The sequence below is a fragment of the Pristiophorus japonicus genome, chromosome 9, assembly GCF_044704955.1.
Source record: "Pristiophorus japonicus isolate sPriJap1 chromosome 9, sPriJap1.hap1, whole genome shotgun sequence".
Classification (NCBI taxonomy): Eukaryota; Metazoa; Chordata; class Chondrichthyes; family Pristiophoridae; genus Pristiophorus; species Pristiophorus japonicus.
Genome location: NC_091985.1, coordinates 79290668 through 79318490, shown reverse-complemented (window position 1 = coordinate 79318490; position 27823 = coordinate 79290668). Strand labels below are relative to the sequence as shown.

The 27823-nt window shown below is 49.0% G+C and overlaps 1 protein-coding gene across 5 annotated transcripts in view; it reads left to right on the top strand.

Annotated features, from left to right (window-relative positions):
• Window positions 1–27823, top strand: part of LOC139273119 (protein FAM133) — a 60076-nt gene that overhangs the window by 16178 nt on the left and 16075 nt on the right. For 4 of the 5 annotated variants that reach the window (XM_070889525.1, XM_070889522.1, XM_070889523.1 and 1 more), the window contains exons 4-5: window positions 15075–15130; window positions 15314–15388. In XM_070889525.1, coding sequence (XP_070745626.1) covers window positions 15075–15130; window positions 15314–15388 — 131 coding nt within the window. Of the gene's footprint in view, window positions 1–15074; window positions 15131–15313; window positions 15389–26040; window positions 26486–27823 lie in introns of those variants that run through there. The other variant, XM_070889527.1, reaches the window with a different exon arrangement.

Below are 27823 nucleotides of genomic sequence, written 5' to 3'. Positions count from 1 at the left end.
CAGTTCAGAAAGATTACCCTGGTTACCCATGCTTTATTAACATTATAATGCACTGGCAATATTCTCATGCCCTTGAAACATCTTGGACGCTGGCTTTTCCCGATGACCATAAGCTTATACTTATGTGTCCCAGCCGCATTTGCACAAGCAAGCACAGTCCGTCTATCTTTGGTGTCTTTTATACCTGATGGCTGCGATTCTTCTGCTGTTGCTAATATCTTTCTCGGTACGTAGCGCTAAAACAGTGCTGTCTCGTTGGCATTATAGATTTGTTCAGCCGAAAGGTTTTCATCAGCAATTAGTTTAACGAACTCATCTATATAATTTTCAACAGCCTCATGATTTGCTGAGGCTTTTTCACCACATACTTTCAATTACCTGATGCCATGACGCATTTTAAATTTGGCTAGCCAACCTGAAGAGTACTTGCATGGACTTTCAATCTCCAGTTCTGCATGTAATATCTTGGCTTGTTGCACCACCATTGGGCCAGACAAAGGAACCTTTTCCCTTCTCCTCTGTCGCCACCACTCCATCAATAGTCAATCCAAATCATCACTTTTATGCTTATGTATAGTTTTTCTCTCGCTCCTTTCTTTCTGAACGTCACTTTCTGCATAAAATTTCATGATCTGTTCTTTTTGTTTTATCATAATTGGTGGAGATTCCAACACCATACTCCTCACTCAATCTTCTCACTGAACCACCTTTATCTAATCTCTGGAGTAACTCCACTTTCTTAGCAATTGACAATAAACTATGCTTCCTCTTTGCTCTGCCTGTATCACCCATTGCAGTATCTGTTGGCCTTTTTAACATGGTTGCAATGGCAAACAACACAAATTCACAATACCTGGACAGACCTTTCAATTGGGAAAAACACCACAGCGATTGAGTCAGGTTGGGTGGGGCCTGATCGAGGAGAGTACGTGGGTCAGCTGGGGTCAACTCTGGTCACAAGTGAGTTAAGTCGGGTCGGCCTATAATGTACTTATGTTTGTTTAATACCACTAATTCATTTAGAAAAATGCAAATTTTCCAACTCCATGTAGTTTAATCAAAATCAGGAAACCTATAAATGCCAGAATTCACTACAAGACATCTCCAGTCTATTGTCTACTGTCGGCTCGGGTCACACATGGATTCGGTCGGGCCAGCTCCGGTCACACGTGGGTTAGGTTGCGTCGCACGTGGGTCGAGGTCATGGGGCAGTCCAAAAGGCTCAGACCAATTGCAGGTCTGTTTAAAAAAAAAAAAAAAAATCTGGTTTTCGGAACATATTTCCATATTTCAGACGACGACTCCTGCGATCTGCACAATGTCTGGTTTACGGAACATTCCGTTTTTTTATAACTCCAGATTTCAGAGGTTGTACCTGTAGAATCACAGATACTTACAGCACAGAAGAGGCCATTCAACCGATCGTGCCTGTGCTGGCTCTTTGAAAGAGCAGTCGTGCTTAGTCCCACATAAGAACATAAGAAATAGGAGGAGGAGTAGGCCATTCAGCCCATCAAGCCTGCACTGTCATTCAATAAGATAATGGCTGAACACTACATCAACTCCACTTTCCCACCCTATCCCCATATTCCTTGATGCCCTTAGTGCCCAAAAACCTATCTATCTCAGTCTTGAATATACTCATTCACTGAGCATCCACAGCCCTCTGGAGTAGAGAATTCCAAAGATTCACAATCTCTTGAGTGAAGAAATTTCTCCCCATCTCAGTCCTAAATGACCGGCCCGTTATCCTTAGACTATGACTGCTAGTTCTGGACTCTCCAGCTAGGGGAAACAGCCTCTCAGCATCTTCCCTGTCAAGCCCTCTTAAGAATTTTATACGTTTCAATGTCTGTAAACCTACAAGTTCCTCATCCCCAAATACCTGTCCAACTCCCTTCTAAAATTGTCTATGGAATCAGCTTCCACCACCTTTTCAGGTGGAGCATTCCAGATCCCAACAACAACTCAGTGAAAAAAATTCTCCACATCTCCCCTCTAGAACTTTTGCCAATGATTTTGAATCTATGCCCTCGAGTTATTAACCCACTTGCCAGAGAAATAATTTTTCTCCATCTACTCTATCATCATCTTGAAAACCTCTATTAGGTCACATCTTAATCTGTGCTGTTCCAAGGAGAACAGTCCAACTTTTCCAATCTATCCCCATAAACTGAAGTCCGTCAACAACAACCAAGAAGAAGAAATTGCATTTATATAGCGTCTTTAACATAGCAAAATATCCCAAGGTGCTTAACAAGAGCAATATCAATAAAAACATTTTTGACACTGAGCCACAGAAAGAAATATCAGGAGAGATGACCAAAAGCTTGGTCAAAGGGTTTGGTTTTAAGCAGCATCTTAAAAGAGGATAGAAAGACAGAGAGGTATAGGGAGGGAATTCCAGAGCTTAGGGCTAAGGCAGCTTGAAGCACCAATGGTGGAGCGATTAAAATCAGGGATGCGCAAGAGACCAGAATTGGAAAAGCGCAGAGATCTCTAAGGCTTGTGGGACTAGAAGAGGTTACAGAGATAGGAATAGGCGAGGCCATGAAGGGATTTGAAAACATGGATGACGATTTTTAAATTGAGGTGGTGATGGACCGGGAGCCAGTGTAAGTCAGCAAGCATGGGGTGATAGGTGAACAAGACTTGGAACAAGTTAAGATACGGGCAGCAAAGCTTTGGATGAACACAAGTTTGTGTAGGGTGGAAGATGGGTGGCTGGCCAGGAGAGCAATGGAATAGTCAAGTCTAGAGGTAACAAAGGCATGGATGAGAATTTCAGCAGCAGATGAGCTGAGGCAGGGTCAGAGTCGGGCAGTTAAAGAGATGGAAGTAGGTACACTTGGTAATCGAGATCATCTTGGGGTCAAACACAACACCAAGATTGCAGACGGTTTGGCTCAGCTTCAGACAGTTGCCAGGGATGGAAATGTGGCCAGGGAATGGAGTTTGTGGGGGGGTGGGGGTACCAAAGACATCGCTCCTAGTTACATCAGATAAACCTTCTCTCACCCTTTTTTAAGGCCTTTACATCTTTCCTGAAGTGTCATGCTCAGAACTGTCCACAATACTCCAGCTGAAGCCTAACCAGAATTTTATAAAGTTTTAGCATAATCTCTTTGCTTTTATATTCTATGCCTCTATTTATAAATCCAAGTAACTCGTATGCTTTTTAACCACCTTATTAACTTGCCCTGCCACCTTTAAGAATTTATGTTTATAGACACCAAGGTCTCTCTGCTCATCTACACTTTTCAAAATCGTGCCATTTATAGTATAATGAAGGTAAACATCAAAGTAGGCCTGTTTTTTGCACTTAGAACTTCAGATTGTTTTCCGCCTTTGTTGGACTTCCACAGTATTTCTGAAGCTGCCACATCTCACAATTAATTTTTTGTTCGTTGAGCCGTGTATGCTCCATACACTAATGTAGACCTGATTGAATTATGAAGGTGCAGATGACCCCTTATTTTATTTTGGGTTAGTATGTGTACTCCTTTTTACATCAAAGCAATGTGGGGATCCTTTTTCTATGTGATATAGTACATCTAGGACCTGTTGGAACATAAGAATTAGGAGTAGAAGTAAGCCATTCGACCCCTCGAGCCTGCTCTGCCAGTCAGTGAGATGATCATGCTGGTCTACCTCAACTTCACTTTCCTGCACTATCCCCATATCCCTTGATTCCCTTAATATCCAAAAATCTATCAATCTCTGTCTTGAATATACTCAAAGACTGAACTTCCACAGCCCTCTGGGGTAGAGAATTCCAGAGATTCACCACCCACTGAGTGAAGAAGTTTCTCCTCATCTCAGTCCTAAATGGCCGACCCCCTTATTCCGAGACTGTGACCCCTGGTTCTAGACTCCTCAGCCACAGGAAACATTCTCCCTGCAGCTACCCTGTCAAGCCCTGTAAGAATTTTGTATGTTTCAATGAGATCACCTCTCATTCTTCTAAACTCTTCTGAAGTCTCTTTGCATCCTCCTCACAACTTGCATTCCTACCGAGCTTTATATCATTAGCAAACTTGCAGATATATTACAATTGGTCCCCTCATCCAAATCATTTTATATAGATTGTGAATAGTTGAGGCCCAAGCACTGATCCTTGCGACATCCCACTAGTTACAGCCAGCCAACCCGAAAATAACCTGTTTATTCCTACTCTCTGTTTTCTGTCAGTTAACCAATCCTCAATCCATGCTAGTATATTACCCCCAATCACATGAGCCCTAATTTTGTTTTATAACCTCTTGTGTGGCACCTTATCGAATGCCTTCTGAAAATCCAAATACACCACATCCACTGGTTCCCCCTTATCTATTCTGCTAGTTACAACTTCAAAACGCTCCAACAGATTTGTCAAACATGATTTCCCTTTCATAAATCCGTGTTGACTCTGCCCAATCCTATTATTATTTTCTAAGTGCCTTGTTACCACGTCCTTAATAATAGATTTTAACATTTTCCCTACTACTGATGTCAGGCTAACTGGTCTGTAGTTCCCTGTTTACTTTCTCCTTCCTTTCTTAAATAGCGGGGTTACATTTGGCACCTTCCAAACGGCGGGAACTGTTCCAGAATCTATGGAATTCTGGAAGATGATAACCAATGCATCCACTATCTCTATAGCCACCTCTTTCAAAATCCAAGGATGTAGACCATCAGGTCTAGGAGATTTATCGGTTTTCAGTCCCATTAATTTCTCCAGTACTATATTTTTTTTACTAATACTAATTTCTTTCAGTTCCTCATTCTCGCCAGTCCCTTGGTTCTCCATTATTTTCGGGAGGATTTTTGTGTCGTCTTCCGTGAAGACAGACACAAAGTATTTGTTTAATTTCTCTGCCATTTCCTTATTGCCCATTATAGGCCTCAGTTTTGGCCGAGCTCGTTTTTCGGCGCACTTACCGGAGTTGTGCCGCTTATTTGCGTTCGGAGCTGCGTCGAAAAATTTTGTTGCCACTTTGGCCACTGTCCGGCCTCTTCACTGCGGTCACGCAGCGTGGCCAGTCGAGTCGGGGGTGGAGCCTGCTTTCTGCACCAAAAACTGTGCCAGGACGTCTGCACATGCGCAGTGGAGTCCATGTGATGTCTGCGCATGAGCAGTAGCTCTGCGAGTCTGCAACAACAATAGGTGTCTCTCACTTTCAGAGCGTGGCGATGGGCTCCTTCAGGTAAAGTTCTCTTCATTTATTCTTCCTCCTTTGTTGGGCTAGGGGCAGGCAGGAGAACTGATGGTGCTCCTGCCTGCCGATGATTTCTATCAGTTCTCCTGCCCACCTGCCCCTAGCCCTGGCCGAGTGGCCTCCCACACCGGCCGGGCTGAGTTTGAAGATGACGGTAGGACTTAATTCAACTTTTTATTTCTTATTGAATTCTTAGAACTTTTTGTTTGCAAGGTTTGGTGGTTTGTAAGGCTTGGTGATTGAGGTGCAGGTCCTCTCTGCTTCACTTCCCGCCCCTATCCCAGGCCGAATGGCCTCCAAAGTACCCACCTGCGCCTATTTCTTTAACTCTCCGCAAGGGTTTTCTCAAGTGGCCACATTAGCTGGCCTAAGTATAAATGGAGTAACTATTAGCTGGCCAGAGTTGCCTAAATGGGCAGAACTGGCGTAGGTGGCTAGTACTGCCCCCTTTTGAGAAAAAAAACGAACTCGGTCACATTGGTGCAAATTGATTGGGAAAAATGGGGATTTTTAAGTTACGCCAGAAAAGCAAGTTACTCCAAAAAAAACGGAGCAACTCCTGGCCAAAATTGAGCCCATCATTTCCCCTGTCTCAGCCTGTAAGGGGCCCACATTTACTTTTGCTAATTTTTTCCTTTTTACATACCCATAGAGGTTTTTACAATCTGTTTTTATGTCTGTTGCTAGTTTACTCTCGTATTCTACTTCCCCATTCTTTATCAATTTCTTGGTCCTCTTGCTGAATTCTAAAATCCTCCCAATCCTCGGGCTTACTCTTTTTAGCAACATTATAAGCCTCATCCTTTGATAGAAACATAGAAAATAGGTGCAGGAGTAGGCCATTCGGCCCTTCGAGCCTGCACCACCATTCAATAAGATCATGGCTGATCATTCCCTCAGTACCCCTTTCCTGCTTTCTCTCCATACCCCTTGATCCCCTTAGCCGTAAGGGCCATATCTAACTCCCTCTTGAATATTTCCAATGAACTGGCATCAACAACACTCTGTGGCAGGTAATTCCACAGGTTAACAACTCTCTGAGTGAAGCAGTTTCTCCTCATCTCAGTCCTAAATGGCCTGCCCCCTATCCTAAGACTGTGTCCCCTGGTGCTGGACTTCCCCAACATCGGGAACAATCTACCCGCATCTAACCTGTCCGGTCCCGTCAGAATCTTGTATGTTTCTATGAGATCCCTTCTCATCCTTCTAAACTCCAGTGTATAAAGGCCCAGTTGATCCAGTCTCTCCTCATATGTCAGTCCGGCCATCCCGGGAATCAGTCTGGTGAACCTTCGCTGCACTCCCTCAATAGCAAGAACGTCCTTCCTCAGATCTAATACTATCTTCAACTTCTCTTGTTAACCACAGTTGAACACTTTTCTTGTGGGGTTTTTGTGCCTTAAAGGAATGTATGTTTGTTGTAAATTATGTATTCTTTAAATGCGAGCCATTGCTTGTCCACTGTCATACCTTTTTAATGTAGTTTTCCAATCTACCTTCGCCTACTCTCCCCTCATATCTACGTAGTTTTCTTTGTTTAGATTTAAGAACCTAGTTTCGGATTTAACTAAATCACTTTCAAACTTAATGTAAAATTCTATAATATATTATGATCACTCTTCCCTTAGGGCCCCTTTACTACAAGGTTATTAAATGAACCCTTTCTCGTTGCACAATACTAGATCTAAAATAGCCCATTCTCTAGTGTGTACCTCAACATACTGATCTAAAAAACCATCTTGTATACATTCCATGAATTCATCCTCCACACTATTACTGCAAATTTGGTTTGCCCAGTCTATATGTAGATTAAAATCCCCCATGATTATTGTATTACCTTTGTTACATGCATCTCTAATTTCCTGATTTATACTCAGTCCTATATTACCACTACTGTTTGGGGGCCTATAAACGACTCCCACCAATGTTTTCTGAACCTTGCTGCTTCTTAGCTCCACCCAAACTGATTCTAATTCTTGATTTTCCGAGCTAGGATCCTTTCTCTCTCCTATCTTTATCCCATCCTTTATTATCAGGGCTACAGCCCTCCTTTTCCATTTTTGCCAATCTCTTCTAAAAGTTAAGTATCCTGGAATGTTTAGTTCCTAACCTTGGTCATTTTGCAACCATGTCTCTGTAATGGCTATTAGATCAAACTTATTAATTTCTAACTGTGCTATTAATTCATCTATTTTGTTGCAAATGCTTTAGCTCTGACATTTGTCTATTTTTCACCGATGTCACCGTGGTCAGTAATGAATGCCCTATTACCTTTGTTACTTTCACTGTCCCTTCCTGAACCACTCTGCTTATTTTTACCCAAAACTCTGCTCTGCTCTAGAGCCTTGACATTTCTCTTGCTGCTTTGAAATTTACTCTTTCCTGAATCCTCCCACAAGCGGCCTCACTCCCCCACCCCATTAGTTTAAGGTAGTAACTATTTCTCCTGCATGTTTTTTGACACACAGGCATCTGTCCAGCCCTAGTCCTGTCCACCCATGCCCATACGGCACTTTTTTTGACAGACATGCGACAAGCCACCCCTCTATCAAGCTCCACGCACCCATCCCCTCCTGGCCCGAATCATTCACTCCCCATGGTGCCGAGAAGCAGGACCTGAGGCCCCGACACTCTCTAACCCCCCCCCCCCCCGACTCTCTCTTCCTCCCCCCCGACTCTCTCTTCCTCCCCCCCGACTCTCTCTTCCCCCCCCCCGACTCTCTCTTCCCCCCCCGACTCTCTCTTCCCCCCCCCGACTCTCTCTTCCCCCCCCCGACTCTCTCTTTCCCCCCCCCGACTCTCTCTTTCCCCCCCCCGACTCTCTCTTTCCCCCCCCGACTCTCTCTTTCCCCCCCCCTCGACTCTCTCTTCCCCCCCCTCGACTCTCTCTTCCCCCCCCTCGACTCTCTCTTCCCCCCCTCGACTCTCTCTTCCCCCCCCTCGACTCTCTCTTCCCCCCCCGACTCTCTCTTCCCCCCCCGACTCTCTCTTCCCCCCCCGACTCTCTCTTCCCCCCCCGACTCTCTCTTCCCCCCCCGACTCTCTCTTCCCCCCCCGACTCTCTCTTCCCCCCCCGACTCTCTCTTCCCCCCCCGACTCTCTCTTCCCCCCCCGACTCTCTCTTCCCCCCCCGACTCTCTCTTCCCCCCCCGACTCTCTCTTCCCCCCCCGACTCTCTCTTCCCCCCCCGACTCTCTCTTCCCCCCCCGACTCTCTCTTCCCCCCCCGACTCTCTCTTCCCCCCCCGACTCTCTCTTCCCCCCCCGACTCTCTCTTCCCCCCCCGACTCTCTCTTCCCCCCCCGACTCTCTCTTCCCCCCCCGACTCTCTCTTCCCCCCCCGACTCTCTCTTCCCCCCCCGACTCTCTCTTCCCCCCCCGACTCTCTCTTCCCCCCCCGACTCTCTCTTCCCCCCCCGACTCTCTCTTCCCCCCCCGACTCTCTCTTCCCCCCCCGACTCTCTCTTCCCCCCCCGACTCTCTCTTCCCCCCCCGACTCTCTCTTCCCCCCCCGACTCTCTCTTCCCCCCCCGACTCTCTCTTCCCCCCCCGACTCTCTCTTCCCCCCCCGACTCTCTCTTCCCCCCCCGACTCTCTCTTCCCCCCCCGACTCTCTCTTCCCCCCCCGACTCTCTCTTCCCCCCCCGACTCTCTCTTCCCCCCCCGACTCTCTCTTCCCCCCCCGACTCTCTCTTCCCCCCCCGACTCTCTCTTCCCCCCCCGACTCTCTCTTCCCCCCCCGACTCTCTCTTCCCCCCCCGACTCTCTCTTCCCCCCCCGACTCTCTCTTCCCCCCCCGACTCTCTCTTCCCCCCCCGACTCTCTCTTCCCCCCCCGACTCTCTCTTCCCCCCCCGACTCTCTCTTCCCCCCCCGACTCTCTCTTCCCCCCCCGACTCTCTCTTCCCCCCCCGACTCTCTCTTCCCCCCCCGACTCTCTCTTCCCCCCCCGACTCTCTCTTCCCCCCCCGACTCTCTCTTCCCCCCCCGACTCTCTCTTCCCCCCCCGACTCTCTCTTCCCCCCCCGACTCTCTCTTCCCCCCCCGACTCTCTCTTCCCCCCCCGACTCTCTCTTCCCCCCCCGACTCTCTCTTCCCCCCCCGACTCTCTCTTCCCCCCCCGACTCTCTCTTCCCCCCCCGACTCTCTCTTCCCCCCCCGACTCTCTCTTCCCCCCCCGACTCTCTCTTCCCCCCCCGACTCTCTCTTCCCCCCCCGACTCTCTCTTCCCCCCCCGACTCTCTCTTCCCCCCCCGACTCTCTCTTCCCCCCCCGACTCTCTCTTCCCCCCCCGACTCTCTCTTCCCCCCCCGACTCTCTCTTCCCCCCCCGACTCTCTCTTCCCCCCCCGACTCTCTCTTCCCCCCCCGACTCTCTCTTCCCCCCCCGACTCTCTCTTCCCCCCCCGACTCTCTCTTCCCCCCCCGACTCTCTCTTCCCCCCCCGACTCTCTCTTCCCCCCCCGACTCTCTCTTCCCCCCCCGACTCTCTCTTCCCCCCCCGACTCTCTCTTCCCCCCCCGACTCTCTCTTCCCCCCCCGACTCTCTCTTCCCCCCCCGACTCTCTCTTCCCCCCCCGACTCTCTCTTCCCCCCCCGACTCTCTCTTCCCCCCCCGACTCTCTCTTCCCCCCCCGACTCTCTCTTCCCCCCCCGACTCTCTCTTCCCCCCCCGACTCTCTCTTCCCCCCCCGACTCTCTCTTCCCCCCCCGACTCTCTCTTCCCCCCCCGACTCTCTCTTCCCCCCCCGACTCTCTCTTCCCCCCCCGACTCTCTCTTCCCCCCCCGACTCTCTCTTCCCCCCCCGACTCTCTCTTCCCCCCCCGACTCTCTCTTCCCCCCCCGACTCTCTCTTCCCCCCCCGACTCTCTCTTCCCCCCCCGACTCTCTCTTCCCCCCCCGACTCTCTCTTCCCCCCCCGACTCTCTCTTCCCCCCCCGACTCTCTCTTCCCCCCCCGACTCTCTCTTCCCCCCCCGACTCTCTCTTCCCCCCCCGACTCTCTCTTCCCCCCCCGACTCTCTCTTCCCCCCCCGACTCTCTCTTCCCCCCCCGACTCTCTCTTCCCCCCCCGACTCTCTCTTCCCCCCCCGACTCTCTCTTCCCCCCCCGACTCTCTCTTCCCCCCCCGACTCTCTCTTCCCCCCCCGACTCTCTCTTCCCCCCCCGACTCTCTCTTCCCCCCCCGACTCTCTCTTCCCCCCCCGACTCTCTCTTCCCCCCCCGACTCTCTCTTCCCCCCCCGACTCTCTCTTCCCCCCCGACTCTCTCTTCCCCCCCCGACTCTCTCTTCCCCCCCCGACTCTCTCTTCCCCCCCCGACTCTCTCTTCCCCCCCCGACTCTCTCTTCCCCCCCCGACTCTCTCTTCCCCCCCCGACTCTCTCTTCCCCCCCCGACTCTCTCTTCCCCCCCCGACTCTCTCTTCCCCCCCCGACTCTCTCTTCCCCCCCCGACTCTCTCTTCCCCCCCCGACTCTCTCTTCCCCCCCCGACTCTCTCTTCCCCCCCCGACTCTCTCTTCCCCCCCCGACTCTCTCTTCCCCCCCCGACTCTCTCTTCCCCCCCCGACTCTCTCTTCCCCCCCCGACTCTCTCTTCCCCCCCCGACTCTCTCTTCCCCCCCCGACTCTCTCTTCCCCCCCGACTCTCTCTTCCCCCCCCGACTCTCTCTTCCCCCCCCGACTCTCTCTTCCCCCCCCGACTCTCTCTTCCCCCCCCGACTCTCTCTTCCCCCCCCGACTCTCTCTTCCCCCCCCGACTCTCTCTTCCCCCCCCGACTCTCTCTTCCCCCCCCGACTCTCTCTTCCCCCCCCGACTCTCTCTTCCCCCCCCGACTCTCTCTTCCCCCCCCGACTCTCTCTTCCCCCCCCGACTCTCTCTTCCCCCCCCGACTCTCTCTTCCCCCCCCGACTCTCTCTTCCCCCCCCGACTCTCTCTTCCCCCCCCGACTCTCTCTTCCCCCCCGACTCTCTCTTCCCCCCCCGACTCTCTCTTCCCCCCCCGACTCTCTCTTCCCCCCCCGACTCTCTCTTCCCCCCCCGACTCTCTCTTCCCCCCCCGACTCTCTCTTCCCCCCCCGACTCTCTCTTCCCCCCCCGACTCTCTCTTCCCCCCCCGACTCTCTCTTCCCCCCCCGACTCTCTCTTCCCCCCCCGACTCTCTCTTCCCCCCCCGACTCTCTCTTCCCCCCCCGACTCTCTCTTCCCCCCCCGACTCTCTCTTCCCCCCCCGACTCTCTCTTCCCCCCCCGACTCTCTCTTCCCCCCCCGACTCTCTCTTCCCCCCCCGACTCTCTCTTCCCCCCCCGACTCTCTCTTCCCCCCCCGACTCTCTCTTCCCCCCCCGACTCTCTCTTCCCCCCCCGACTCTCTCTTCCCCCCCCGACTCTCTCTTCCCCCCCCGACTCTCTCTTCCCCCCCCGACTCTCTCTTCCCCCCCCGACTCTCTCTTCCCCCCCCGACTCTCTCTTCCCCCCCCGACTCTCTCTTCCCCCCCCGACTCTCTCTTCCCCCCCCGACTCTCTCTTCCCCCCCCGACTCTCTCTTCCCCCCCCGACTCTCTCTTCCCCCCCCGACTCTCTCTTCCCCCCCCGACTCTCTCTTCCCCCCCCGACTCTCTCTTCCCCCCCCGACTCTCTCTTCCCCCCCCGACTCTCTCTTCCCCCCCCGACTCTCTCTTCCCCCCCCGACTCTCTCTTCCCCCCCGACTCTCTCTTCCCCCCCCGACTCTCTCTTCCCCCCCCGACTCTCTCTTCCCCCCCCGACTCTCTCTTCCCCCCCCGACTCTCTCTTCCCCCCCCGACTCTCTCTTCCCCCCCCGACTCTCTCTTCCCCCCCCGACTCTCTCTTCCCCCCCCGACTCTCTCTTCCCCCCCCGACTCTCTCTTCCCCCCCCGACTCTCTCTTCCCCCCCCGACTCTCTCTTCCCCCCCCGACTCTCTCTTCCCCCCCCGACTCTCTCTTCCCCCCCCGACTCTCTCTTCCCCCCCCGACTCTCTCTTCCCCCCCCGACTCTCTCTTCCCCCCCCGACTCTCTCTTCCCCCCCCGACTCTCTCTTCCCCCCCCGACTCTCTCTTCCCCCCCCGACTCTCTCTTCCCCCCCCGACTCTCTCTTCCCCCCCCGACTCTCTCTTCCCCCCCCGACTCTCTCTTCCCCCCCCGACTCTCTCTTCCCCCCCCGACTCTCTCTTCCCCCCCCGACTCTCTCTTCCCCCCCCGACTCTCTCTTCCCCCCCCGACTCTCTCTTCCCCCCCCGACTCTCTCTTCCCCCCCCGACTCTCTCTTCCCCCCCCGACTCTCTCTTCCCCCCCCGACTCTCTCTTCCCCCCCCGACTCTCTCTTCCCCCCCCGACTCTCTCTTCCCCCCCCGACTCTCTCTTCCCCCCCCCGACTCTCTCTTCCCCCCCCGACTCTCTCTTCCCCCCCCGACTCTCTCTTCCCCCCCCCGACTCTCTCTTCCCCCCCCGACTCTCTCTTCCCCCCCCGACTCTCTCTTCCCCCCCCCGACTCTCTCTTCCCCCCCCCGACTCTCTCTTCCCCCCCCGACTCTCTCTTCCCCCCCCGACTCTCTCTTCCCCCCCCGACTCTCTCTTCCCCCCCCGACTCTCTCTTCCCCCCCCGACTCTCTCTTCCCCCCCCGACTCTCTCTTCCCCCCCCGACTCTCTCTTCCCCCCCCGACTCTCTCTTCCCCCCCCGACTCTCTCTTCCCCCCCCGACTCTCTCTTCCCCCCCCGACTCTCTCTTCCCCCCCCGACTCTCTCTTCCCCCCCCGACTCTCTCTTACGCCCCCCCGACTCTCTCTTACCCCCCCCCGACTCTCTCTTACCCCCCCCCCCCCCCGACTCTCTCTCGACCCCCCCTCCCCCCGACTCTTTCCTTCACCTCCCGTCCGTTTCCCCCCCAACTCGGCCTAGTGGCCGGGAGTGGCGAATGTGGTGCCAAGATGGCCCGTGAGCAGCCGAGAGCGGCGGCAAGCAGAGAAGTGGGCGGGAGGGCGAGTGTGAGTGAGACAGGCTGGGGCGAGAGTGAGTAAGACAGGCTGGGGCAAGAGTGCGGAGGGAAGGAGTGTGTCTGGGGGAGAGCGAGACGGATGGCGGGGATCGGATAGGAGAGGGGCAACTCAGGGAAGACAGATCATGTTCTTCCAATCCCCCTACAAGGGACATCATTGGAGTGGATGATATCCATAAGACACGACACTGTCACTATTCACTTCATACCCATTAAACCTGTTAACATTCCGTACACAATGCCTGTCCCATCTCTGGTGGAGTGGGATGGTGTGGGGCGGGGGCGGAGGATGCACTCTGGCTGGGGTAAGGCACTCTGGCTGGGGAAGGGATACACTTGGACTGGGGAAGGCATATACTTGGACCGAGGTAAGGCACTTTGGCTGGTGGAGGCATGCACTTGGACTGGGGTAAGGCACTTCAGCTGGGGGAGGAATGTACTTGGACTGGGGTAAAGAACTTTGGCTGGGGGAGGCATGCACTTGGACTGGGTTAAGGTACTTTGGCTGGCCTTTGCAGTCCTCTGGGGAGTTCTGTCCTCTGTCGCTTCAGGAAGTCAAACGTGGATAGAGTTACAATTTGCAAATTCAGTGAGACCTTGGGATGGGCAGTTCCAGTTACATATTCCTGTGAAACCTCAGGATATGGCTTATCCTCCAAGGCGACCAATCATAGACAAAGGGTGGAGCATGGTGGCCATTTTTGCAGTAAAAATAAGCATGTCCTTAGTTTAAAGCCCTGTCTACTGCCCTAGTTATTCCTATGTTGGCGTGCTTAGTTACTGCCACTGGATGGCAATTCAAAGTACTGTTTATTTACCAATAATTCTCAAACTATGAGACTCAAATATTGTCCTAGTGGAGTGCAGAGAGGTTGGCAAGCAATCGGATTGATATGTATTTTTAAAATGCTGAATTATACGAGTACCATAGTGACAACTGCAATAATTCCTGCCAATTGGCTCCAGTACTTATCATCTGACTCCTGCAGCTCAATGGCCCACTCCCATTTCTCCTTCTCATTCCTGTTGCCTCTCAGTAAGACAGTAAATGCTGCAGGCAGTATGGACAAAAAGTGTTGCAGAGCCAAACAGAAAAGTTGTAAATGGAGGAGGAAAAGGAAGTGAAAAGAGAAACGGAAGTGAAGGAGTATCAAGAGCAAGAGAAAAAAATGAAGGGGAAGATGAAGAAACAAGTAAAGGAAGGAAGATTTATTTTGTAGACCTGTACCAATATAACTCAGGAGACGGAAGCAAGCGACTGAAATTACTTTGGAGATTATCGCATAAAGTTTGAAATATTGAACCTAAAGAAACCACTGCAGTAGATTCCCTCTATCTTAAAATAATGTGGAAAGAGGAGAGCCTATCAAACCTCATTCTTTCACAGAACCTGCACACCCTGTTACATCTTGAACTCTACTCACTTATTCTGAGAGAAAGTTCTGCAAAATTTAACCACGAAGCTCCAGATATGATTCAGAACTCCACAACCCGATTTGCACTTGCACCTGGCCATTTGCTTTTCGCTATGGTCCCAACAGCACGGAAGCAAAAATGTTCCATGGAGCATTTGATCAGAAACCAAAACGTTTTGTGGAGAATTGTATTATCTCTGTCAATATTTAACTCAATAACGTTTTCCTCAGAAACATTGAGGGGTATGTTGCGGCCAAGGTTTTTTAATGGTTTCTGTATTGGGGAAGAAAAATAAAGAAATACGGGGAATCAATTGAAAGTTGACATCCTATTCTGCAACAGAGGACAGATGTTATTTGATACACTTTTCTTTGCGTATGACATGTTTAAATATTGAAGGATACTTATTGGACGTTTCATATGCAAAGCTGATCCTTTAACTGTTTTGACAGACTCCCAGAAACGGTCAAAAATAAAGAAAAGGAAGAAAGAAAAACAACACAAAAAGGTGAAAATTCCTCCTGCCTAACCGTGGCTATTTATTTTAAAGTTTCTTTTTATTTTAATATATTTATAGCACAAGTGCTGTATATGCAAAATAAAATATTTTGAAACATCGCTGCTATTCAATCCGGTGAAAACATGTCCTCTAGTGTTACTGAGTATCTTTATATCATTTGCTTCCTTTTAGAGAGGCAAAAAGGAGAAAAAGAAAAAGCAAAAGAAGAAAAAGAGAGTGTGTTCAGGGCCTGTTCAAATTTCTAAGGTAATTCAACATTCAATGAATAAGTTTTAAAATCTTAAATAAAACCAGAGCAGGTAACCAGTTCTTTTTTTTTTAAAAAGGGGAATACTAGTAATATTAAAATCTTAATTAATTTCCACTAACTAACCACATTGCATCTAACATTAAAATGGTTAAAAACTATATGGGCACATTTAAAATACATGTTGAACCTCCCTTATCCGGGACTCCCTTATCCGGAACATCCCTCGTCTGGCACCATTCCCGGCCGTTCCGACGTGAACAAATTGAAGTCCACCCTCGCTGCCGACTCCAGAAATAGCTGGCGTGACCCTGCGAGATCCAACCCCCCACCCCCCCACGATCTCTCTGCCGCACTCCCAGCCCCAAGCCAGCCAGCCCCGAAGCCCCAATATCCCCTTGCTCAGTACCTGTACCATCCAATTTAACGTGACTTCCCCATGTCTAGCAAAATCTCTTATCCGGCATAGGCCAGGTCCCGAGAGTGTCGGATAAGAAAGATTCAACCTGTATATGCTACCACATCTCCCATTGTGTGTCAGAGGACACATTGTTTTGTAGCAATATGGGGTCTTTGTGCTTTGTAAGTTAAATTGGATTAAATATTCTGATATTTGATGCTTTGGGGATTGAATTCCATGCCACTTTCCCTTGGTCTGTGAAAATTGTAAACAAATGAATTTTTAATGATATACAGGTAGCATGTCCGAAATCCGGAGTTCTAAAAACCGGAATTGTCCGAAAACTGGACATTGTGCAGATTGCAAGAGTCGTTCAGATTCCGGAAATATTTCCCGAAAACCTGTACATACCTTTTTCAAACATGAATCTAAAAAAATACGCAAACCGGCCCAGCTCGGCCTTGAGGTTGCCGGATTCGGGCCGTCAGATGTAATACTCCGAAATCTGCAAATACCCAAAAATCGTCCACGAGGTTTCCGGATTTGGAACATTGGGTTTTCGTCTCCGAAATACCCAAAAGTCAGCCGAGGGTTTTCGGATTCGGTACGTCGGATTTCTTCTCCGAAATCTGCAAAAACCCGAAACACGGCCAGGGGTTTCCAATTTTGGGACATTATACTTGTACTGATTTATCTCATAAGGCATTGAACATGAAGAGTCAAAAAGAAGTTTAATTTTAAGAGGCTGGGGGTTAATTGGACCAGGACATGCAGTCCCCATTTTAAGATCGTGCATTAGAAACATAGAAACATAGAAAATAGGTGCAGGAGTAGGCCATTCGGCCCTTCTAGCCTGCACCGCCATTCAATGAGTTCATGGCTGAACATGCAACTTCAGTACCCCATTCCTGCTTTCTCACCATACCCCTTGATTCCCCTAGTAGTAAGGACTTCATCTAACTCCTTTTTGAATATATTTAGTGAATTGGCCTCAACAACTTTCTGTGGTAGAGAATTCCACAGGTTCACCACTCTCTGGGAGAAGAAATTCCTCCTCATCTTGGTCCTAAATGGCTTCCCCCTTATCCCTTAGACTGTGTCCCCTGGTTCTGGACTTCCCCAACATTGGGAACATTATAGAAACATAGAAAATAGGTGCAGGAGTAGGCCATTCGGCCCTTCTAGCCTGCACCGCCATTCAATGAGTTCATGGCTGAACATTCAACTTCAGTACCCCATTCCTGCTTTCTCGCCATACCCCTTGATCCCCCTAGTAGTAAGGACCTCATCTAACTCCTTTTTGAATATATTTAGTGAATTGGCCTCAACAACTTTCTGTGGTAGAGAATTCCACAGGTTCACCACTCTCTGGGTGAAGAAGTTCCTCCGCATCTCGGTCCTAAATGGCTTACCACTTATCCTTAGACTGTGACCTCTGGTTCTGGACTTCCCCAACATTGGGAACATTCTTCCTGCATCTAACCTGTCTAACCCCATCAGAATTTTAAATGTTTCTATGAGGTCCCCTCTCATTCTTCTGAACACCAGTGAATACAAGCCCAGTTGATCCAGTCTTTCTTGATAGGTCAGTCCCGCCATCCCGGGAATCAGTCTGGTGAACCTTCGCTGCACTCCCTCAATAGCAAGAATGTCCTTCCTCAGGTTAGGAGACCAAAACTGTACACAATACTCCAGGTGTGGCCTCACCAATGCCCTGTACAACTGTAGCAACACCTCCCTGCCCCTGTACTCAAATCCCCTTGCTATGAAGGCCAACATGCCATTTGCTTTCTTAACCGCCTGCTGCACCTGCATGCCAACCTTCAATGACTGATGTACCATGACACCCAGGTCTCTTTGCACCTCCCCTTTTCCTAATCTGTCACCATTCAGATAATAGTCTGTCTCTCTGTTTTTACCACCAAAGTGGATAACCTCACATTTATCCACATTATACTTCATCTGCCATGCATTTGCCCACTCACCTAACCTATCCAAGTCGCTCTGCAGCCTCACAGCATCCTCCTCGCAGCTCACACTGCCACCCAACTTAGTGTCATCTGCAAATTTGGAGATACTACATTTAATCCCCTCATCTAAATCATTAATGTACAGTGTAAACAGCTGGGGCCCCAGCACAGAACCTTGCGGTACCCCACTAGTCACTGCCTGCCATTCTGAAAAGTACCCATTTACTCCTACTCTTTGCTTCCTGTCTGACAACCAGTTCTCAATCCATGTCAGTACACTACCCCCAATCCCATGTGCTCTAACTTTGCACATCAATCTCTTGTGTGGGACCTTGTCGAACGCCTTCTGAAAGTCCAAATATACCACATCAACTGGTTCTCCCTTATCCACTCTACTGGAAACATCCTCAAAAAATTCCAGAAGATTTGTCAAGCATGATTTCCCTTTCGCAAATCCATGCTGACTTGGACCTATCATGTCACCTCTTTCCAAATGCACTGCTATGACATCCTTAATAATTGATTCCATCATTTTACCCACTACCGATGTCAGGCTGACCGGTCTATAATTCCCTGTTTTCTCTCTCCCTCCTTTTTTAAAAAGTGGGGTTACATTGGCTACCCTCCACTCCATAGGAACTGATCCAGAGTCAATAGAATGTTGGAAAATGACTGTCAACGCATCCACTATTTCCAAGGCCACCTCCTTAAGTACTCTGGGATGCAGTCCATCAGGCCCTGGGGATTTATCGGCCTTCAATCCCATCAATTTCCCCAACACAATTTCCCGGCTAATAAGGATTTCCCTCAGTTCCTCCTCCTTACTAGACCCCCCGACCCCTTTTATAACCGGAAGGTTGTTCGTGTCCTCCTTCGTGAATACCGAACCAAAGTACTTGTTCAATTGGTCCGCCATTTCTTTGTTCCCCGTTATGACTTCCCCTGATTCTGACTGCAGCGGACCTACGTTTGTCTTTACTAACCTTTTTCTCTTTACATATCTATAGAAACTTTTGCAATCCGTCTTAATGTTCCCTGCAAGCTTCTTCTCATACTCCATTTTCCCTGCCCTAATCAAACCCTTTGTCCTCCTCTGCTGAGTTCTAAATTTCTCCCAGTCCCCAGGTTCACTGCTATTTCTGGCCAATTTGTATGCCACTTCCTTGGCTTTAATACTATCCCTGATTTCCCTTGATAGCCACGGTTGAGCCACCTTACCTTTTTTATTTTTATGCCAGACAGGAATGTACAATTGTTGTAGTTCATCCATGCGATCTCTAAATGTCTGCCATTGCCCATCCACAGTCAACCCCTTAAGTATCATTCGCCAATCCATCCCAGCCAATTCACGCCTCATACCTTCAAAGTTAGCCTTCTTTAAGTTCTGGACCATGGTCTCTGAATTAACTGTTTCATTCTCCATCCCAATGCAGAATTCCACCATATTATGGTCACTCTTCCCCAAGGGGCCTCGCACAACGAGATTGCTAATTAATCCTCTCTCATTACATAACACCCAGTCTAAGATGGCCTCCCCCCTAATTGGTTCCTCGACATATTGGTCTAAAAAACCAGCCCTTATGCACTCCAGAAAATCCTCCTCCACCGTATTGCTTCCAGTTTGGTTAGCCCAATCTATGTGCATATTAAAGTCACCCATTATAACTGCTGCACCTTTATTGCACGCACCCCTAATTTCCTGTTTGATGCCCTCCCCAACATCACTACTACTGTTTGGAGGTCTGTACACAACTCCCACTAACGTTTTTTGCCCTTTGGTGTTCTGCAGCTCTACCCATATAGATTCCACATCATCCAAGCTAATGTCCTTCCTAACTATTGCCTTAATCTCCTCCTTAACCAGCAATGCTACCCCACCTCCTTTTCCTTTTATTCTATCCTTCCTGAATGTTGAATACCCCTGGATGTTGAGTTCCTGCATCTAACCTGTCTAACCCCGTCAGAATTTTAAACGTTTCTATGAGGTCCCCTCTCATTCTTCTGAACGCCAGTGAATACAAGCCCAGTTGATCCAGTCTTTCTTGATAGGTCAGTCCCGCCATCCCGGGAATCAGTCTGGTGAACCTTCGCTGCACTCCCTCAATAGCAAGAATGTCCTTCCTCCGGTTAGGAGACCAAAACTGTACACAATACTCCAGGTGTGGCCTCACCAAGGCCCTGTACGATTGTAGCAACACCTCCCTGCCCCTGTACTCAAATCCCCTCGCTATGAAGGCCAACATGCCATTTGCTTTCTTAACCGCCTGCTGTACCTGCATGCCAACCTTCAATGACTGATGTACCATGACACCCAGGTCTCTTTGCACCTCCCCGTTTCCTAATCTGTCACCATTCAGATAATAGTCTGTCTCTCTGTTTTTACCACCAAAGTGGATAACCTCACATTTATCCACATTATACTTCATCTGCCATGCATTTGCCCACTCACCTAACCTATCCAAGTCGCTCTGCAGCCTCATAGCATCCTCCTCGCAGCTCACACTGCCACCCAACTTAGTGTCATCCGCAAATTTGGAGATACTACATTTAATCCCCTCGTCTAAATCATTAATGTACAGTGTAAACAGCTGGGACCCCAGCACAGAACCTTGCGGTACCCCACTAGTCACTGCCTGCCATTCTGAAAAGTCCCCATTTACTCCTACTCTTTGCTTCCTGTCTGACAACCAGTTCTCAATCCATGTCAGCACACTACCCCCAATCCCATGTGCTTTAACTTTGCACATTAATCTCTTGTGTGGGACCTTGTCGAAAGCCTTCTGAAAGTCCAAATATACCACATCAACTGGTTCTCCCTTGTCCACTCTACTGGAAACATCCTCAAAAAATTCCAGAAGATTTGTCAAGCATGATTTCCCTTTCACAAATCCATGCTGACTTGGACCAATCATATTACCTCTTTCCAAATGCACTGCTATGACATCCTTAATAATTGATTCCATCATTTTACCCACTACCGATGTCAGGCTGACCGGTCTATAATTCCCTGTTTTCTCTCTCCCTCCTTTTTTTAAAAAGTGGGGTTACATTGGCTACCCTCCACTCCATAGGAACTGATCCAGAGTCAATGGAATATTACAAATTCCTCTGTACACATTTATATTGGAAGCTATGTCTATGATAAAACTTGTCACACTGTAATTACAGACTTCTGCCAGTGTGGCTGCGGTGAGCAGAGTCGAGGTGGATGCACACCATCCAAATTGGGTGGGAGTGGGTGGTGATGGCTAGAGTCAGTGGCCAGGGGCTGCAACAGGAACCAGCAAGGGATGGGAATGATTACATTTTAAGACAGCAGATGCTATTTCATCTTGTATTTACGGAAGTTAAAAATAAATATTGAATTAAAAATAAATTTACAAGCATTAAATTGAAAGCCCCAGGAGTGGGTGAAGAGGAGACCACCAAGACCAGACAGGACCCCTCATCATCCAGAGAAAGTAATCTTTCCTTATTCACCCTATCAAAAGCTTACATTATTGTTCGAAACGTCCTCTTAATATTCTCTGTTGCAGCAGATATTGTTCCAATATCTCCAGGGGGCTAAATCCAATCGCCCCCAAAAACGGGCACAAGGATCGCAAAGTGCGATTAACCTGCGCCAGTTGAGCCCGATGTAGGCAGCACATAAACCATGCTGCCAGGTAATTTACATGATAGTAGTGTGCAGCCCAACTCTGAATGTGCTGTTGAGTGGCTGCACACCTCAGCAGGGGGCCCAGGTTCATGTGAGGCTTGCATTACCTGAAGCCAGCCTGCACCTCTTAAAGGTGAGGTGTATTCTGCCTGGAGCAGGTGCTGTAACTGCCTTGCAAAAACATTCTGAGCAGGAAGAAGATGTACTAATGGAGTGACAGTGGTGGGAGGACAAATGCTGTCAGCTTGAGAGAGGACGGCAGGTCAGGGATCCACTGCCACGCCCCAGAAGCGGTGTCTCAGCATTCCTGGTAATCTGTTGCTGGACTGCTGCAACACCCTACAAGCCCCTTTCAACACTGTTAACCGCAGCCACGATGGCAGTAGTCTGACCATGCATGGCAGCAAGCCGAGCTTGCTTGACAGAAGTCTGAGCTTCCACTGCAGCACCCTGATGTTGGGTGGCTTCTGCTTGTGCTGCAATGGAAGCTGAGACATCAGCCATCAGATGCTGTATCATGGTTGGATCCACAAGTGTGCTAATGGAGTTGGTCATCTCTTCTATGCTAGAAAGGATGGGCTGCAAGCTCTGTGCCAGACATCTACATACTCCTTGATATTGCACGCAGGTTTCTGGCAGGCCTGCCAATGCACCAAGCATTTCATTGTGTATACGCTTCAGCCGCCTTCTGTAGGATGACGAGTTTGGGACAACCAAGTCCTCCACAGTAGAACTCATATGTGACTTTGCCCTCCAAGGAGCTGGCACCTGTGCTAACCTTGCCCCCTGCCCTGGCTGCAGGCCACTCGTGTCCGGTGTCTCGCCACATACAGATCCCATGTCTAACCAATCCCCCAAAGTACGCAGAGTGTCGGTATCTGGTGGCTGTGAGTGTGAACTTCACTGCCGCCTTCCCCTTCCAGTTCTTGCTCCACCACTGACTAGGTTGCAGTTCTTGGCTATCTGAAAAGGAGAAACAGAGAAACATAGAAAATAGATGCAGGAGTAGGCCATTCGGCCCTTCAAGCCTGCACTGCCATTCAACAAGATCATGGCTGATCATTCACCTCAGTACCCCGTTCCTGCTTTCTCTCCATACCCATTGATCCCCTTTAGCCGTAAGGGCCATATCCAACTCCCTCTTGAATATATCTAACGAACTGGCATCAACAACAACTTTGCGGAAGAGAATTCCACAGGTGAACAACTCTCTGAGTGAAGAGGTTTCTCCTCATCTCGGTCCGAAATGGCTTACCCCTTATCCTTAGACTGTGTCCCCTGGTTCTGGACTCCTCCAACATCGGGAACATTCTTCCTGCATCTAACCTGTCCAGTCCCGTCAGACTTTTATATGTTTCTGTGAGATCCCCCCTCATTCTTCTAAACTCCAGTTAATACAGGCCCAGTTCCGGGAATCAGTCTGGTGAACGTTCGCTGCACTCCCTCAATAGCAAGAACGTCCTTCCTCAGATTAGGAGACCAAAACTGAACACAATATTCCAGGTGAGGCCTCAGCAAGGCCCTGTACAGCTGCAGCAAGACCTCCCTGCTCCTATACGCAAATCCTCTCGCTATGAAGGCCAACATACCATTTGCCGCCTTCACCACCTGCTGCACCTGCATGCCAACCTTCAATGACTGATGTACCGTGACACCCAGGTCTCGTTGCACCTCCCCTCTTCCTAATCTGTCGCCATTTAAATAATATTCTGCCATCATGTTTTTGACACCAAAGTGGATAACCTCGCATTTATCCACATTATACTGCATCTGCCATGCATTTGTCCATTCACCTAACCTGTCCAAGTCACCCTGCAGCCTTTTAGCATCCTCCTCACAGCTCACACCGCCACCCAGCTTAGGGTCATGCAAACTTGGAGATATTACTCTCAATTCCTTCATCTAAATCATTGATGTATATTGTAAATAGCTGGGCTCCCAGCACTGAGCCCTGCGGCATCCCACTAGTCACTGCCTGCCATTCTGAAAAGGACCCGTTTATCCCGACTCCTCTCTGCTTCCTGTCTGCAAACCAGTTCTCTATCCACGTCAATACATTACCCACAATACCATGTGCATTAATTTTGCACACCAATCTCTTGTGTGGGACCTTGTCAAAAACCTTTTGAAAGTCCAAATACACCACATCCACTGGTTCTTCCTTGTCCACTCTACTAGTTACATCCTCAAAAAATTCTAGATTTGTCAAGCATGATTTCCCGTTTCTAAATCCATGCTGCCTTAGACCGATCCTGTCACTGTTTTCCAAATGCGTTGCTATTTCATCTTTAAAAATTGGTTCCAACATTTTCCCCACGACTGATGTGAGGCTATAATTCCCCGTTTTCTCTCTCCCTCCTTTCTTAAAAAGTGGTGTTACATTAGCTACCCTCCAGTCCATAGGAACTGATCTAGAGTCGATAGACTGCTGGAAAATGATCACCAATGCATCCACTATTTATAGGGCCACTTCCTTAAATACTCTGGGATGCAGACTATCAGGCCCTGGGGATTTATCGGCCTTCAATCCCATCAATTTCCCTAACACAATTTCCTGACTCATAAGGATTTCCTTCAGGCCCTCCTTCTCGCTAGACCCTCAGTCCCCTAGTATTTCCGGAATGTTATTTGTGTCTTCCTGCGTGAAGTATTTGTTCAATTGGTCTGCCATTTCTTTGTTCCCCATTATAAATTCGCCTGATTCTGACTACATTTGTCTTCACTAATCTTTTTCTGTTCACATATCTATACAAGCTTTTGCAGTCAGTTTTTATGTACCCAGCAAGCTTCCTCTCATACTCTATTTTCCCCCTCCTAATTAAACCCTTTGTCCTCCTCTGCTGAATTCTAAATTTCTCCCAGTCCTCAGGTTTGCTGCTTTTTCTGGCCAATTTATATGCTTCTTGGATTTAACACTATCCCTAATTTCCCTTGTTAGCCACGGTTGAGCCACCTTCCCTGTTTTATTTTTACTCCAGACAGGGATGTACAATTGTTGAAGTTCATCCATGTGATCTTTAAATGTTTGCAATTGCCTATCCACCGTCAATCCTTTAAGTATCATTCGCCAGTCAATTCTAGCCAATTCATGTCTCATACCATCGAAGTTACCTTTCCTTAAGTTCAGGACCCTAGTCTCTGAATTAACTGTGTCGCTCTCCATCTTAATAAAGAACTCGCTCATATTATGGTCACTCTTCCCCAAGGGGCTTTGCACAACAAGATTGCTAATTAGTCCTTTCTTGTTATACATCACCAAGTTTAGGATGGCCAGCCCTCTAGTTGGTTCCTCGACATATTGGCCTAGAAAACCATCTCTAATACACTCCAGGAAATCCTCCTCCACCGTACTGCTACCAGTTTGGTTAGCCCAATCTATATGTAGATTAAAGTCACCCATGATAACTGCTGTACCTTTATTGCACGCATCTTGTTTGATGCTGTCCCCAACCTCACTACTACTATTTGGTGGTCTGTACACAACTCCCACTAGCGTTTTCTGCCCTTTGGTATTCTGCAGCTCTACCCATACAGATTCTACATCATCCAAGCTAATGTCCTTCCTTACTATTGCGTTAATTTCTTCTCTAACCAGCAACACTACCCCTCCTCCTTTTCCTTTCTGTCTATCCTTCCTGAATGTTGAATACCTCTGGATGTTGAGTTCCCAGCCTTGGTCACCCTGGAGCCATGTCTCCGTAATACCAATTATATCATATTCGTTAATAGCTGCCTGCGCAGTTAATGTGTCCATCTTATTACGAATACTCCTCGCATTGAGGCACACAGCCTTCAGGCTTGTCTTTTTAATACACTTTGTCCCTTTAGACTTTTGCTGTAACGTGGCCCTTTTTGATTTTTGCCTTGCGTTTCTCTGCCCTCCACTTTTACTTTTCTTCTTTCTATCTTTTGCTTCTGCCCCCATTTTACTTCCCCTCTGTCTCCCTGCATAGGTTCCCATCCCCCTGCCATATTAGTTTAAACCCTCCCCAACAGCACTAGCAAACACTTCCCAAGAACATTGGTTCCGGTCCTGCTCAGGTGCAGAAAGGCACAAGGGTTAGGTTGCGTTGAGAGGAGGTTGGGGTGGGGGGCAGTGGGGGGAGATGCAAGAGGTGCATGCTTACACTATCCGCAGCTTGTAAATCAGAAGAGATTGTGGGATGAGGGAGAAGTGGGATGTGAGAAAGAAGATTAGGCATGAGTATACTGTCATGTTGTGCTCACCCATGGCCACTCTAATAATCTCCAGCAGCGTCTCCTCCAGATGTGGGTATGAGAACTTGCAGCAGTGGTAAGTGTGTGAGGGTGAGGTGAAGGTATGAATGTGAGGTGTAAGTCATGATTGATGGAGATTGTTGGTAGGCGAGTGATGGGGGGGGGGGGGCGGTGTGGGGGAGTGGTGAATTGACCAGTATCTGAGTCTTATGGTTCAGGTGTAAGGAAGTGGTATTTAAAGATGAATTCACCGACCCTGACCACTGCGAGGTCATTAAACTTGCGGCACTGCATCAAGGTCTCAGGGCTACACTGCTGGCATCGATTGCAACAGCTATCTGTTCCCATTGCCTTCTCACAGTTTGGATGGCTTCCTGTGGCTAAATAACCTCTCTTCCTGTTCAGCTCCTGCACCAAGACCTTCAGTGCCACGTCAGAAAATCTTGGAGCCCGCTCACTTCCTTTTAGGCCCAGACCTGCTCGAGGTTGTCCTACTGCAGCCTCCCCCACTGAAAGTCAACAGCCTTTCAACAGCCATGCTGCAACCACTAGGGTAGCACTGCATAGGAGCACTAGGACAGACAAAGGCACACTGAAGATAGGCACTAAGGGAATGCAAAATGGTGATTAGTTGACTTTGTTATGTAATATTGGATGGTTTGATTTATAAATTTGGACTGGAATATTTATTTTGTGGTGGCTTTTATTGTGATCAAGAAGACACTGTGCTGGTCAGTAATAGAGGAGGACGGTAAGGTGCGAGACTGTTGGGGAATTGGGGTTGCGTTCATTGGTACCACAGTCGGATGAGTTGATCACAGACAGCCCAGCCAGAGAGGGGCTGTGTTGGTTATTTCCTCCCCCTCTTTCCCCTCCTCCTCTCTCTTCCAACAGCTTGTCCTCCTCTGTGTTGCTTCTGCTCATTCTGCCTGTCACGCTGTAGGCCAAGGTGGATACAAACGACTGCACCCATGTCTGGGAGCAAGTGGTCTGAACAGAAGCCTTGAAGTAACCTGCCACACCACTCCCTGGAGACGACTTCAACTTCAAACAAGATAATAAACCACCAAATGCTTACAAACGCACCAACAGCCAGTAGAAATCAACCAGCAACTAACCTGAAAGCCGTTAATGATCCTTTTAAATAGCGCTGGTGTGGTGTCCTTCTTGCTGCTGCACGCATGTTTAGCTGTGTGTGTTTAAGAGAGGGTGTCAGCTGGAGCGTTGTGGTCAAAAATGGCATTGCTGGCGTCAAATCAGCAATGCACGACCTGTCTCCTCTGCATACTTCCAGCACACGCTCCCAGCTAATGACCTCACCAAAATGGTGTACGCACGCAGAGCAGATAACATTTTGAACACAAAACGGCACCCATAGCGCCGAAAAAACGGATGCTACGGAACCAAATTTTGTGCCCCAGTCTTTTGTCACAACTCAGAGATAGAAGTTCACACAAGGAGAAAGAAAGTATTCCAAACTCAGAGAATTCAGACAGAGGGAGAGGGAATTGTTCAGATGTGGGATGAGAGAGCAGAATAGACATACAGGGCAAGGTAGAGAAAGTAATCGATGAAGATGGACTTTCAGCCACAATGACATACACAGAGTGATAGAGGGAAAAAAAAAACACTGATGCATTTAGGATGGAGAGAAAAAAATACATGCAGGGTTAGAGAGAAGAGGATCACAAATAAACATGGAAATGTTTGTGTGTATATATCTTTCTCTCATTTATATATAAACGTATGCCACACACAAGAGTTGGGTTTGCTTTTAGTTATTTACAGGCACGAATCGACTTGCTAATTGTGGAGTTGACCATGAGGCCATCCTTATGTATCATTTTGCTCCAACAAAATTAGGTGTGCCCATCGTCGCATTCTTAGCTGTTGTAGCTCACAGTAATCAAATATTTCACTCTGGAAGAAAATCAAACCCAGACCACTTCACTCTGCAGCATGTACAGCTCTTGTTAATTGAGCCTGGTTACAGAATGGGTTCAGCTATATTACGTCTCCTACAACTTAATTATATTCTTGCTTTTCTTATTATAGCATGCTCCTTCAGAGCATTTCTTGCTGGGAACTACATATTTCAGGTTACTTGACTTTAAGAAAAGATAGGCAACATGGAAAGGGAAGGGGTGTGGCCCTGCTAATAAAGGATGAGATAAAGACAGTAGTGAGA